At 36.3% G+C, this 14,174-nt stretch overlaps 1 protein-coding gene and 1 long non-coding RNA gene across 2 annotated transcripts in view; one reads left to right on the forward strand and one right to left on the reverse strand.

The window, feature by feature from the left end:
• CCDC192 (coiled-coil domain containing 192) overlaps positions 1 to 14,174 on the reverse strand; it is a 228,412-nt gene that overhangs the window by 160,817 nt on the left and 53,421 nt on the right. The window contains exons 4-5 of the mRNA XM_070793222.1: positions 1,434 to 1,565; positions 475 to 531 (exon numbers count right to left, since the gene is read on the reverse strand). Of these exons, the coding sequence (XP_070649323.1) occupies positions 475 to 531; positions 1,434 to 1,565 (189 nt within the window). The remainder of the gene's footprint in view (positions 1 to 474; positions 532 to 1,433; positions 1,566 to 14,174) is intronic.
• The window catches only part of LOC139184116 (uncharacterized), a 311,899-nt gene that overhangs the window by 37,347 nt on the left and 260,378 nt on the right, over positions 1 to 14,174 (forward strand). The window lies entirely within an intron of this gene.

Below are 14,174 nucleotides of genomic sequence, written 5' to 3' on the forward strand. Positions count from 1 at the left end.
CAGCAGCAGCATCTGAATCCAGCATTCCCTAGAGGCACATATTCTCAGGTCCTATCCTAGGCATACAGAAAACTGTTCTGAAAAGTTTTCCAGATACTTCTCCATGTACAAAAGTTCAAGAAGAACTGTCCTAGGCCTATAGGAGAGGTGTCTAAAGTTTCCACTTCTATTCACTCACAACTACCCCAGCTTGCTTGTTTTTCTACCCTTAGTTTCCAGTTCTCTTATCCTGATCATATGTGACTAGGTCATCTGGTTATATATAAGAACTCAGTCTTGCAATTTTTATCATCAGTGTAAATCAGAATTCTATTTATGGAAAACAAGTCTATAGAGGCAGTAAAAACGCTGGTTCTTAGCCCTGTGACTGGTTTGCAGTGGAGAGACTATAGTTACAACTTCTGAAACATTTCTGTTCATTCGCAGAATAACAATGATATAAAATAAAGGATGCAAAAGGTGGAAGACACTTACATAGGCTGCAAGTTGCTCCTGGGAAGCGTTTACTTCAGCTTGTAATTTCTCAATGCACTGAAAAGGGGTAGAGTTTAGAAACAAAGTGTGTAACTCTTCCTTTTACATATTCAAAGTGTTCCAGATGTAAATATGTACTGGTTCTCATATTTTACAAATGGGAGCATTATCTCAGCTAGATGTTTTGAATATCATCATTAAATAGATCATCGCTCCCATCTCTTTCTCTCTTCTACTCCATGGAAGAACACATCAACAAAGTATATGAATATAGTAAAAACTAGGTCATGATTGGGAAAAATAATATTCGCTTGATGTACTGAAAATAAAGTTAACCTATCTTATATCACATCATGTATACATACATGTGGGACCCAATGAATTGGTATCTGCCTTTGGAATATATGGATATATTTTAATGTGAAGATATATATACCTATATATAGATACAGATTATCTATCTATCCATCCCTCTATCACAAAAGCAGATACAAAACAACATGGGTTGAACAAGAGATAAATTTACATAATGACACATATATAAATGTCCTAAGATTCAGAAATTGGTTACTTCTTATAAAGTAATTTATTAAAAGTCTATGAAAAATGTTTTGATCAACTTCTTTCACTACCCAGAAAGAAGCTATTGCTTGATTAAGTTCAATTGAAAACTACAAAGTATTTGTATAGTCAGTATCACTTATAAAATAAATAGGATATTCACTTAATATGATTCAAAAGAATACATATCAAACTTAAAAATATCACCAAGAAAGTTTATTTTTGTATGTGAATATTCTATCAGGAAATACAGTTACATTGAACAAATACAAAAACTGTGATTTACCATCTTGAACTTAAATATGAACTTCTAGCCCAGCCAGAAATAACTACAGGATTGTCAGCTCATATGTTTAGGTAACTTTTAAAATACAGATTATTCTTCTTCTATGACATACCTGGTCTTTTGCAAGAACCATTTTTTTGTATGGTTCTCCACTGTCTTCCCTACAGTCCAGAGCTTCTAGCTTTTTCTCCAGCCAGGAAACTTGCTCAAGCAGCTTTGATTTTGTTCCTTCCGAGACTGCAAGCTGAAGAAATGTGCTTGTAAGGGTATGGAAGTACAATGACTTTTTTAAAGCTTATTTTATTAAAGTCCAATTTGCAAATGAATTGCCTTCCATCAATATCTATTAAATATGAAAATGGCTTTTGAAACATTCTCATAGATGACAAATGATTAGTAAAGAGAGATAAGGAAATAATTTTGATTTTATTTATTTTTAATAATAAAGATCTTTCTGGGCAAGAGATGAGACAACATAGTTACAGCAGGCAGAGAGATGTCCAGTACAACAGTCTCAACACTCATCTTTATTATGTTTCAACATTGTATTTTATTTGTACAGCTGAATCTGAAATCTGTATTGTGGTTTAGATAGGGTTCTTGAAACTTAACTCTTTGGAGGCTATCTGCTCAGTCACTCAGTCATGTCCAACCCTTTGTGACCCCATGGACTGTAGCCTTCCCACCAGGCTCCTCTGTCCATGGGATTTTCCAGGTAAGAATACTGAAGTGGGTTTCCATTTCCTACTCCAGGGGATCTTCCTGATCCAGGGATAGAACCCACATCTCCTGCACTGGCAGGTGGATTCTTTACCTCTGCGCCTGGGAAACCCCCAAAATACTAGCTAGTTATGCATGCGTGCTCAGTCACTCAGTCATGTCCAACCCTTTGTGACCCCACGGGAGGCCACAGCTCTCTAGAAAGAGGAGGAATTCTGACTCCCTCCCTTGAATTTTTAGTGTCGCTGTAAAGAATCTGCCTGCAGTGCAGGAGCAGTAGGAGATGCAGGTTCGATACCTGGGTTGGGAAGGTCTCCTGGAGGAGGGCCTGGCAACCCAGAGCAGTATTCTTGCCTGGAGAATCTCATGGACAGAGGAGCCTGGTAAACTATAGTCCATGGGATCACAAACAGTTGGATACAACTGAAGCGACTTAGCAGCAGCAGCAGGATAGAAGGAGCTGAAGGGAAATGCAGGAATTTCTAGTTAAAATCAGATGATCAAGGGCTTTGGTTATTGTCATAGGCTTCTCTATCCATAGGATTTCCCAGGCAAGAATCCTGGAATGGGTTGTGTTTCCTTCTCCAGGAGAGATCTGTGCTAACCATAACCATAAAATGTCTCAAGGTGAGTGTTTTCTTGTTTGTAGATTTCTCTTGAGGAGAGTGGTACTGGGATAATCCCTAGTCCCTTAGCTTCCCTGGAGAGTCCCTTGTGATTTTTCTTGCTAGCTCAGCAACAATTCTAAAAGAGTCCCTGGAAAGGGACATACAACTTTGTGTTCATTCCAGATCTCGGGCTCTGAGGCATGGCTTATCTCTAAGTATCTTTTTCATATTCCAAGAATTATTGCAAAGCATACCATCTCATCTTGGAAAATGCAACAAATATTTAGAGACATTTACCAAATGGAAAGGCATTGAGAGGTTAGTCTGCCATGGAAATAAGTTGGGTACATCACGTATGCTGGTATCCATCCATCCATCCATGCACATAACCATTCACTCAACAAGTATTTGTCTAGTTGGCTCTCTGCAGCCCTTGTGTTATATGCAGAGAATGATGAAAGCACAACAGGAGGGTCAGAAAGTGAAAGTTGCTCAGTCGTGTCCAACTCTGTGACCCCATAGATTATACAGTCCATGGAATTCTCCAGGCCAGAATAACGGAGTGGGTAGCCTTTCCCTTCTCCAGGGGATGTTCCCAACTTGAGGATCAAATCCAGGTCTCCCACACTGCAGGAGGATTTTTTCACCAGCTGAGCCACAAGGGTAGCCCAAGAATACTGGAGTGGGTAACCTTTCCCTTCTCCAGGGGATCTTCCCAACCCAGGGATTGAACCCAGGTCTCCCACATTGCAGGCAGATTCTTTACCAGCTGAGTCACAAGTGAAGCCCAAAAGGGAGAGTCAGAGGGAGTACATGTGCCGTGAACTGTTGTCTTTGCCTTTCAGCTCTTAGTGACCTGGGAGGCCTGACGTACTCTGCGTGAATACTAATACATCTAACTCTTGGGTGCATGATGGTTTGGAAATGTAGTCTGATTTCTCCGAGCACCCTTCCATTTTATCATAGGAGAGTGTAATGGCTGAAGACACAGACTCTGAGACTTTGGGTAAAACTCTCAGTTTGCTACTTGCTATCTTTGTGATTTGGACAAGTTGCTCAGACTCTCTCGGCTTGACTTTCCCACCTATAAATAGGAATGAGGATAAAAGGAATAGTACTTATCTCTTGCATTTGTTTTGAGGTTTATACATGAGTCTACACAAGAGAAACACTTAAAACAATGCCTGGAATACATCAAACACTCAGTAGTTCTATTTTTATTTCTTCTACATCCTCTCGACTGCAGTAAGCATTCACATAGGTTTTATCCAAATATTCATTATTTATCAAATTATAAAATAAAGTGTCTGAAGATGTCACAGCCTCTACGAGCTGGTTACCCTAAACTCAGTTTATATTTGGTTTTCTCACTTCCTGTAACCACTCCTGTCTTCAGGGAAAAGTCCTCTCTAAGTCTGATGTATTTTTTAAATCTCAAATATATTCTTTCTCAGTCTGTCCCATTTTGTTCCCATATCCTGAATGATTGATCCAGTCACCATTTGGTTATCTTTCTTTTAAATCTATCTCCTATTGTTTTTAGGCCTTTATTCATTTACTCAACAGATATTAATGTATTCACTCATTGCTAAATAAATATGTTGGATCTTTATTATATGTAAGCTTTGGGGGTAAAAAATAAAGGTGATATTGTCTGTATTTTCAAAATTTACTCAGAAAAGCAGACAATTTAAAAACTATTCCATAATGTGAAAGTGTATGCTAAGTCACTTCAGTCGTGTCCGACTCTGTGCAGCCCCATAGACGGCAGCCCACCAGGCTCCCCCGTCCCTGGGATTCTCCAGGCAAGGACACTGGAGTGGGTTGCCATTTCCTCCTCCAGTGCATGAAAGTGAAAGTGAAGTCGCTCAGTCATGTCCGACCCTCAGCGACCCCATGGACTGCAGCCTTCCAGGCTCCTCCGTCCATGGGATTTTCCAGGCAAGAGTACTGGAGTGGGGTGCCATTGCCTTCTCCGTGAAAGTGTATAGATGAGTAATAATATTAGTACTACTTAAATGCTTACTGGGTACTTAGTACATATCAGATATTCTGAGAACCTTTTGTTTTCATATTTATTTCAGTTTAGCTTCATATTCATTTTACAGATAAGGAAATTCAATAAGGTTGCATAACTTGTCTAAGGACATGGATAGTGAATATTGGAGTGTTCAGTAGTGGACATTAGGTGTGACTCCCTAAGCCCAAGTCTGACCCCAGAAATGGGGCCTGATAATCATGACAATCCCATTCTCTTTCCTTCCATCCATTTTCCTCCCATTGGTTGAGGAATCAAGGCCTAAGCCAATCAGATCCTGGATCTTCTCTGGCAACAGTTAATGTAGGAAATATGACCTAGTTTGCACCACCCACGCTGGCCAGGAGGAACTCTAATGATTTGGAGAAGCACTTTCTCTTATCCACAGACATGAATGCTACCATAGCCATCCTACAAACATCCAGGAAACCGGTTATATGACAAAGCCACTCTCTGGATGGAAGTGTGGACAACAGAACAAACCTGGGCCTTGTTGACACTACTGAAATGTTTCTTCAATTAATTTTGAAGCATCTCCTACCTTGGGACTTACCCTTAGTGAGTTTATAAGTTTCCTTATTGATTAGACATTGAGTTTTCTCTTATTTGCTACCATAAGCACTCTGCTGATAAATTGTCTGATTCCAAAATTGCATAATCATGACCATAAGTGTGCAAGATCTATGGAAAAATAGCAACTAACATTTGTTTGGTAGCTACAGCACACCACACATTTTGTTTATATTGTTGTTGTTATGACTATTTTAAAGATTGGAAGTTAGGTGCTTTTAGGGGCTTTCCCAGAGCTAATAAGAACAGGTTGGATTGGGATCTACACTGGTCTGTTTCCCACTTTGGGTTCTGTAGTATATCCAAACCCTAACTCTGAGACTGCCTGCAAAGATGAGGTCTATGATTTTCCCCCGATCATGTGGCTTTCAGCACATTTTCTCTGTGTGTTCACTTATTTACACGAAGGAAATTTATTTTCCTTTTTCCTAAGACTTGAGAAAAGTCTGTCCTGCCATCTCAGTCCCTTTTTATATGCACACCAACCCCATCTCTTTGCTCTCCTCTTATAATAAATTTGTCTGAATATCCCTTTGGCTCAAATATGTTTAGCTCAGATTCAGCTTATCTCTAACAAATCTTGACATGGAATCACAATATCTATATTTTAGGCCTGACCCCACAACCCTCTGATGTTATGACCTATGAGCCCATAATAAAATTTTACAATGTCACTTTGCTATGTTTTTACAGGGTGGTTCTCCAGTCATGTGTATTCTAACTAGGTTGTAAATTTCCCAGAAGGATGGATGGGGAGAATTCTGTCAAAACTTGTAACAAAATTCAGTCAAATTGGCCAGAAATAATATTTGCTAAAAATATTCCATTTATTCACTTTTTAAATGATGTTTTCTTTATCATATGTTTCATAATCTCACAAAAGCAGGATAAAGGGATCTTATTATCTCTGCCTCATGTGGATACATTGAGGCAAGAACTAATGTTGGATTGCATTATATAATGATGAAACTGTTTATTAGCATAAGACTACTGATATTGCCCCAGCCCTTTTGAAAATGACCTATCAGATAAGACTGATAATCCAAAAGGAAAGAACAGAAAAAATGAAAGAAAAGAAAATGAAATAACATAATTATATATCTAAGTATTTTTAAAGTACTGAATAAAAGAATATACTCTATTACTGAGTTGCAAGATAATAGCTACCATTTTTAATTCACTCCATTGTTTTGATTGGAGTTTTATAACTTTTCAAAATTTAATTTTCAATTCAGGAAGCTCTTAGGAATGCTGCTTAAATTCAAATTCAAATTATAGGATAGAAAACAAGGTATCAAAGAAAGTAAGAGGAAATCTAAGTTAGTAGCTGCAAGATATCTCAATTGAATTTAAAAACTCTAGGGGCCTTGGGCACTACTTCCTTTTTATTGCTTTTGTTTTTTCTTTTTTCATAGGAACTGCTTAGTTTTATAGTTACTTGTTTGAAAGAGAATAAACCTAAAAGCTCAGTCCAACTTAGTATCAGATATCTGCTTATAAAGAGAGTATAAATGCATTATTCTTTAAATAATCAATTTCTATATTTCCTAACCAGCTATCTGTGTTGGAACATATGGTTCACATGATGTTGGGAGGCTAATATTCTTCCTTTGATTTTTGAAGAGTCGGCCCCTTCCCCTCTGCCTGATTCTAACAAATTTAGGCGGAGGAGATGATTTTAAAAGCATGGACAATATTTGTCATAAGAATTATGTAAAACAAAGGAACAACTTTCATATTACACATTTGAGGCTGTATAAATCCACTAAAATATTCAACTTTAATATATACCTCGGTATTCAATGGAAGATCATCATAAATGTAATGCAATATCATTAAAAGTCAAAGGAAAATAAACTGTATTCATTGCACAGCTTGTTGATGCAGTCAAGAAAGTGTATTGATACATTTCATATTAATATTCAAGAGGAAAGTAAAAAAAATGACTTGCACTTCAAAATCATGGCAGATTAAGAAGCTCTAGGAATTGGTTCTCCCACTTAAATAATTTTTGAGCTGGCAAGAACTGTCAGAACCAACCATTTATTAGCACTGGATTCCAGTGGAATACTTTCAGTATCCAGGAAAGCGCTGGATGAACAAAGATGCTGGCATACAAGGAAATCTCTGTAAGGTCATTGGCTAACTGCAGAGGCAATGGAATTGGAAACTTTAGTAACCACATGAGACAAAAAATATGGTCTCTGCAAAATTAGTTTGGAAAAGTAACTAAACAAACATATAAACTGTAGAGGAGGGAAGAATTGTACATGGTCTTGGGGAGGGAGAAAGAATCTGATTTCCAGAGTTACTGTATTATAATATTCAAAATGTCTAGTTCTCAACAAACAAGTAGAAAGATCACCAAGTAAAGTATGACTCATTTATTGGAAAAAAATCAATTGATAAAAACTATCCACGAAGAAGCCTAGACATTGAACTTTTGGACTTAATAAATGAATACTTTAAAATAAGTGTCTTAAATATCCTCAAAGAGCTGAAAGAAACCATGGACAAAGAAGTAAAGGAAATAAGAATGATACATATACAGGTAGAAAATATATAAATGGATAAAAATTATAAAAAGTAAGTAGAAATTCTGAACTTAGGAAACAAAATAGTTGAAAAAATTACTGAAAGAGTTCAATAGCAGATATAAGCTAGAAGATGACAGAATCAAGTAAACTTGAAGACAGGACAACTGAAATTACCTGATGTAAGCAGCAGGAAGAAAAAGGAATACAGAGAAGTGATCAGAGCCTAAGAGATTTATGGACACTATGGAAAGCTACCGAGTATACCAACATACACATTATAGAAGCAAATAGCTGAAGAAGATGCAGAAAAGGAAAAGGGAATTAAAATGGTATACAAAAATCAAGCACAAAAGAAAGCAGCATGGAGGAAGTGAGTAACAAATAGATGTAAAATACAGAGAAAACAAATAGCAAAATGGCAGAATTATGTCCTTTATTATCAGTAGTATTTTAAAAGTAAATGGATTAGACCCAGCAAATGAAAGACAGTGACTGGAAAAATGAATTAAGAGATGTGATCCAAGTATACACCACTTATAATAGAGTAACTTCCACCTCTAAGAAACAAATAGTGAAAGGAAAAAAAGATATTCCATGCACATAGTAGCCAAAAGAGAGCTGGCATATACTATATATGCCATATAGTATATATGCCATATAGTATATATATAGTATATATGGCATATACTATGGCTATACTAATATCAGAGAACATCAAATAGATGATGCCAAGTCAAATTTTTACAGAATACAGGGATATAATATATTGATAAAAGGGTTAATTTATCAAAATTATAAATATACATCAAACAATAGACCCCCCCCCCATATATGAAACCATTAACAGAATTTAAGGGAGAAATAAATGGTAATAAATAATCATAGAGTAGAGACTTCAACATCCTACTTTTAATAATGGATAGAAAATGTACGCAAAAGATCAAGAGCAAATAGACTCAATCAACACTACAAATAAGGTAGATCTAACAGACATATTCAGGATAATCCATCCAACAATAGAATACACAGTCTTCTCAAGTGCTCAGGGCACATTCTCCAGGATAGACCATATATATTAGGCCACAAAATAATTCTAAATAAGTTTAAAAGGATTGAAATTATACAAAGTAACTTCTCCAATTACAATGGAATAAATCTAGAAATTAATGACAAAAGGAAAACTGAGAAATTTGAAAATGAATGGAAATAGCACATTCTTACAGAATCAATGGGTCAAAGAAAAAAAAATAACAAGGGAAAGTAAATATCTGGAGATAAATAGAAAAACAGAAGAAGAACATACTGAGACTTAGAGGATGCAGTGAAGACAGTGCCAGAGGGAAACCTATAGATGAAACATGTATATTAAAAAAGGAGAACTGTTTTTGTTTTTTTTTTTTTACCTCAACAGCTCCATTTATTATTTGGAAGCATATATTTTTCACAGAAGTTTTAAGGGCAAGACATTTTTCCTTATTTTTTAACCAAGTTTTATACTTGCATCATAAGTGCATTTTCCTCCTTGGCTCAAACTCCACATGAAATTTATTTATTTATTTATTTATTTTTTAATATAAATTTATTTTAATTGGAGGTTAATTACTTTAAAATATTGTATTGGTTTTGCTATACATCAACATGAATCTGCCACAGGTATACACGTGTTCCCCATCTTGAACCCCCCTCCCTCTCCCCATACCATCCCTCTGGGTCGTCTCAGTGCACCAGCCCCAAGCATCCAGTACCATGCATCGAATCTGGACTGGTGACTCGTTTCATATATGATATTATACATGTTTCAGTGCCATTCTCGCAAATCATCCCACCCTCTCCCTGAGTCCAAAAGACTGCTCTATACATCTGTGTCTTTTTTGCTGTCTCTCACACAGGGTTATCATTACCATCTTTCTAAATTCCATATATATATGTTAGTAAACTGTATTGGTGTTTTTCTTTCTGTCTTACTTCACTCTGTATAATCGGCTCCAGTTTCATCCACCTCATTAGAACTGATTCAAATGTATTCTTTTTTTTTTTTTTTTTGCTATTTCATTGTTGGCTTTTAAGAGACCAGTAGACAGAGGGGAAGAACAAAGACCACTCTAAAGAAAAGCCTAATTTCAGGAATTGGTTTTATCATCCATTACTCCACAGTGTTATTCTTTTTAATGGCTGAGTAATACTCCATTGTGTATATGTACCACAGCTTTCTTATCCATTCATCTGCTGATGGACATCTAGGTTGCTTCCATGTCCTGGCTATTATAAAGAGTGCTTCAATGAACATTGGGGTACACGTGTCTTTCAATTCTGATTTCCTTGGTGTGTATGCCCAGCAGTGGGATTGCTGGGTCATAAGGCAATTCTATTTCCAGTTTTTTAAGGAATCTCCACACTGTTCTCCATAGTGGCTGTACTAGTTTGCATTCCCATCAATAGAGTAAGAGTGTTCCCTTTTCTCCACATCCTCTCCAGCATTTATTGCTTGTAGACTGTTGGATTGCAGCCATTCTGACTGGCGTGAAATGGTTCCTCATAGTGGTTTTGATTTGCATTTCTCTGATAATGAGTGATGTTGAGCATCTTTTCATGTGTTTTTTTAGCCATCTGTATGTCTTCTTTGGAGAAATGTCTATTTAGTTCTTTGGCCCATTTTTTGATTGGGTCATTTATTTTTCTGGAATTGAGCTGTAGGAGTTGCTTGTATATTTTTGAGATTAGTTGTTTGTCAGTTGCTTCATTTGCTATTATTTTCTCCCATTCTGAAGGCTGTCTTTTCACCTTGCTTATAGTTTCCTTTGTTGTGCAGAAGCTTTTAAGTTTAATTAGGTCCCATTTGTTTATTTTTGCTTTGATTTCCAATATTCTGGAAGGTGGGTCATAGAGGATCCTGCTGTGGTGTATGTCGGAGAGTGTTTTGCCTATGTTCTCCTCTAGGAGTTTTATAGTTTCTGGTCTTAGATTTAGATCTTTAATCCATTTTGAGTTTATTTTTGTGTATGGTGTTAGAAAGTGTTCTAGTTTCATTCTTTTACAAATGGTTGACCAGTTTTCCCAGCACCACTTGTTAAAGAGATTGTCTTTAGTGTATATTCTTGCCTCCTTTGTCAAAGATAAGGTGTCCATAGGTGCGTGGATTTATCTCTGGGTTCCATTGATCTATATTTCTGTCTTTGTGCCAGTACCATACTGTCTTGATGACTGTGGCTTTGTAGTAGAGCCTGAAGTCAGGCAGGTTGATTCCTCCAGTTCCATTCTTCTTTCTCAAGATAGCTTTGGCTATTCGAGGTTTTTTGTATTTCCATACAAATTGTGAAATTATTTGTTCTAGCTCTGTGAAGAATACCATTGATAGCTTGATAGGGATTGCATTGGATGTATAGATTGCTTTGGGTAGTATGCTCATTTTCACAATCATGGATTGATTCTTCCAATCCATGAACATGGTTTATTTCTCCATCTATTAGTGTCCTCTCTGATTTCTTTCACCAATGTTTAAAAAAAAAAAAAGGAGAACTATGTCAAATCAGCAACCTAACTTCATACCTTGAAGAAAAAGAGAAAACTAAATCCAGAGTCAACAGAAGGAAATAATAAATATTAAGTCAGAGATGAAACAGAATGCAAAAACATCAATGAAACCAAAACATTGGTCCTTGGAAGTGATCAAATAAGTTGACAAATCTTTAATTATATTCACAGAAAATAAAGAAAAGAAAAAAAAAAAAACTAAAAACAAGTAAAACTAGGGAAATTACTACCAGCCTTAAAGAAATTTGAAAGATTATGAGTGAAGACTATGAATAATTGGATGCAAACCAACTATATTATCTAGATGAAATGAACAAATTCCTAGGAAGACATAAACTGCCAAAACTGATTCAAGAAAATTTGAAAATCTCAATAGACCTGTAGCAAGTAAAGAGATTGAATCTTTAATCAACATCTTTCATCCAAGTCCAAGATCAGATGGCTTCACTGTAGATTCATCAAACATTTTAAGAACAGTAAACACTAATTTCACACAAACTCATTTAAAAACCAGAAAAGTAGACTACTTCCTAATACATTACCCTAATATCAAAGTCACACACAGATACTGTTAAAAAAAAGTATAAATCCATATTACCTAAGAATATAGATGCAAAACCCTTCAGCAAAATAGTAGCAAACTAGATCCAAAAGGACATTCGTTACAAAGAGTATGCATCATGAATAAGTGGAATATATCACAAGGATGCTAAGGCAGACCAACATTAAAAAATCCATGATTACTACAACATAACACATTAATAGAATAAATGAAAAATACAATATGTTCATGTCAATAGATGCAGAAAATTATTTGATAGAATTCATGATATGATAGAAGCACTCAGCAAACTAGGAATAGAAGAAAGCCTTCTCAATGTGATAAAGGGTGTTTATGAAAAAACCCACAACTAACATCATATTCCGTGTTGAAAAATGGAAAGTTTTCCCCTTAAGATCAAGAACAAGACAAGAATGCCTGTTTTCTCCACCAAAATAAGCCAAATCAGACCAAATAAGCCAGAATAAGAAAAAAAATCTAAACTGTAAATTAGAAATAAAACTATTTCCGTATGAAGATGACATGATTCTGTATATGGAAAGTTTCAAACAATCCTCAAGATAAACTACTAGAGCTAATAAATGAATCTAGTAGAGTTTCAGGGTATAAGATAAACACATAAAAATTAATTTGAGTTATTATACACCTTGGAAGGAAAGTTATGACCAACCTAGATAGCATATTCAAAAGCAGAGACATTACTTTGCCAACAAAGGTCCATCTAGTCAAGGCTATGGTTTTTCCTGTGGTCATGTATGGATGTGAGAGTTGGACTGTGAAGAAAGCTGAGCACCGAAGAATTGATGCTTTTGAACTGTGGTGTTGGAGAAGACTCTTGAGAGTCCCTTGGACTGCAAGGAGATCCAACCAGTCCATTCTGAAGGAGATCAGCCCTGGGATTTCTTTGGAAGGAATGATGCAAAAGCTGAAACTCCAGCTTTGGAGTTTCACTGGAGTTTCATTTTACTTTGGCCACCTCATGTGAAGAGTTGACTCATTGGAAAAGACTCTGATGCTGGGAGGGATTGGGGGCAGGAGGAGAAGGGGACGACAGAGGATGAGATGGCTGGATGGCATCACTGACTTGATGGACGTGAGTCTGAGTGAACTCCGGGAGTTGGTGATGGACAGGGAGGCCTGGCGTGCTGCGATTCATGGGGTCACAAAGAGTCAGACACCACTGAGCGACTGAACTGAACTGAACTGAACACCTATGTTTTAAAATGTAGACTAATTATTATTCAGGTGTAGTGAGGTTAACAGATCTGGAGTTGATCACCATTGGAAAGATAGTCTGTTACAGTCCCAAAGAGGAGGGGCATGACACACCATGAGGAGGGTAATGATATAGAGCAGACATATATGAACTAAAGGGTCATTCAGGAGTAGAGGAAGCAAGGGGAAAATGTGGACAGGAACATTTATTGTAGCTTCCATGGGAAGCAACACATGAGTAAAGATAATCAGGGTTAGGATTAGCTAGTTTGGATAATTTCAGTGGGCTCCGGAACTCTGAGGTTGTCGCTACTTGTATGGTACCTGTACCTGGGGTGATTAGAGCAGAGGAATAGTGGCAAATTTCACTACTGTTTATGGGTATTCACCAGAGCAAGGTAGTTTTCAAGAGAATTAAACCAATGACCAAGAAAAAAATTCTTGTACACAAAGCTGTATCTGAATTAGTTTGAAAAGAGAAAAAATAACTATAAGGAATAACTTATTGCGAAAATGAAAAAGTGAAACAACCTGTTGTGAAACCATGGCTTAACTAAAGGTGTTTAGCCTAGTGCATATTTCTTTGCAGTTTTACAAGATGTCTCTAATATTTCATTTCCTTCCCATTTTGTTATTGATATGTGGCACTATAAGTCTGCTTTTGCAGTTGTGATTAATGATTGTGTGAATAAAATTGGGCACTTCCTAATTTAAAAAAACTCAAACATAATTAGTCATTAATTAAGGAAATGCAGATAAAAACCACAATGAGATTTCACTTCACAGCCACTATTATGGCTTTTTTAAAAAATTTATATTGGAGTATTTGATCAACAATGTTGTGTTAGTTTCGGGTGTACAGCAAAGTGGTTCAGTTATACATATACATGTATCTATTCTTTTCAAGTTCTTTTCCCATTTAGGTTATTACAGGATATTGGGCAGAGTTCTCTGTATGGAAGGTCCTTGTTGCTTATCTGTTTCAAATATAGCATGCGTATAGATCTGTGATTTAAAAAATAGAAAGTACTGGTAAAGATGTAGAGAAATAAGAATCCTTGTATATTGATGG

This window comes from Bos indicus, chromosome 7 (genome assembly GCF_029378745.1).
Source record: "Bos indicus isolate NIAB-ARS_2022 breed Sahiwal x Tharparkar chromosome 7, NIAB-ARS_B.indTharparkar_mat_pri_1.0, whole genome shotgun sequence".
NCBI classification, from domain to species: domain Eukaryota; kingdom Metazoa; phylum Chordata; class Mammalia; order Artiodactyla; family Bovidae; genus Bos; species Bos indicus.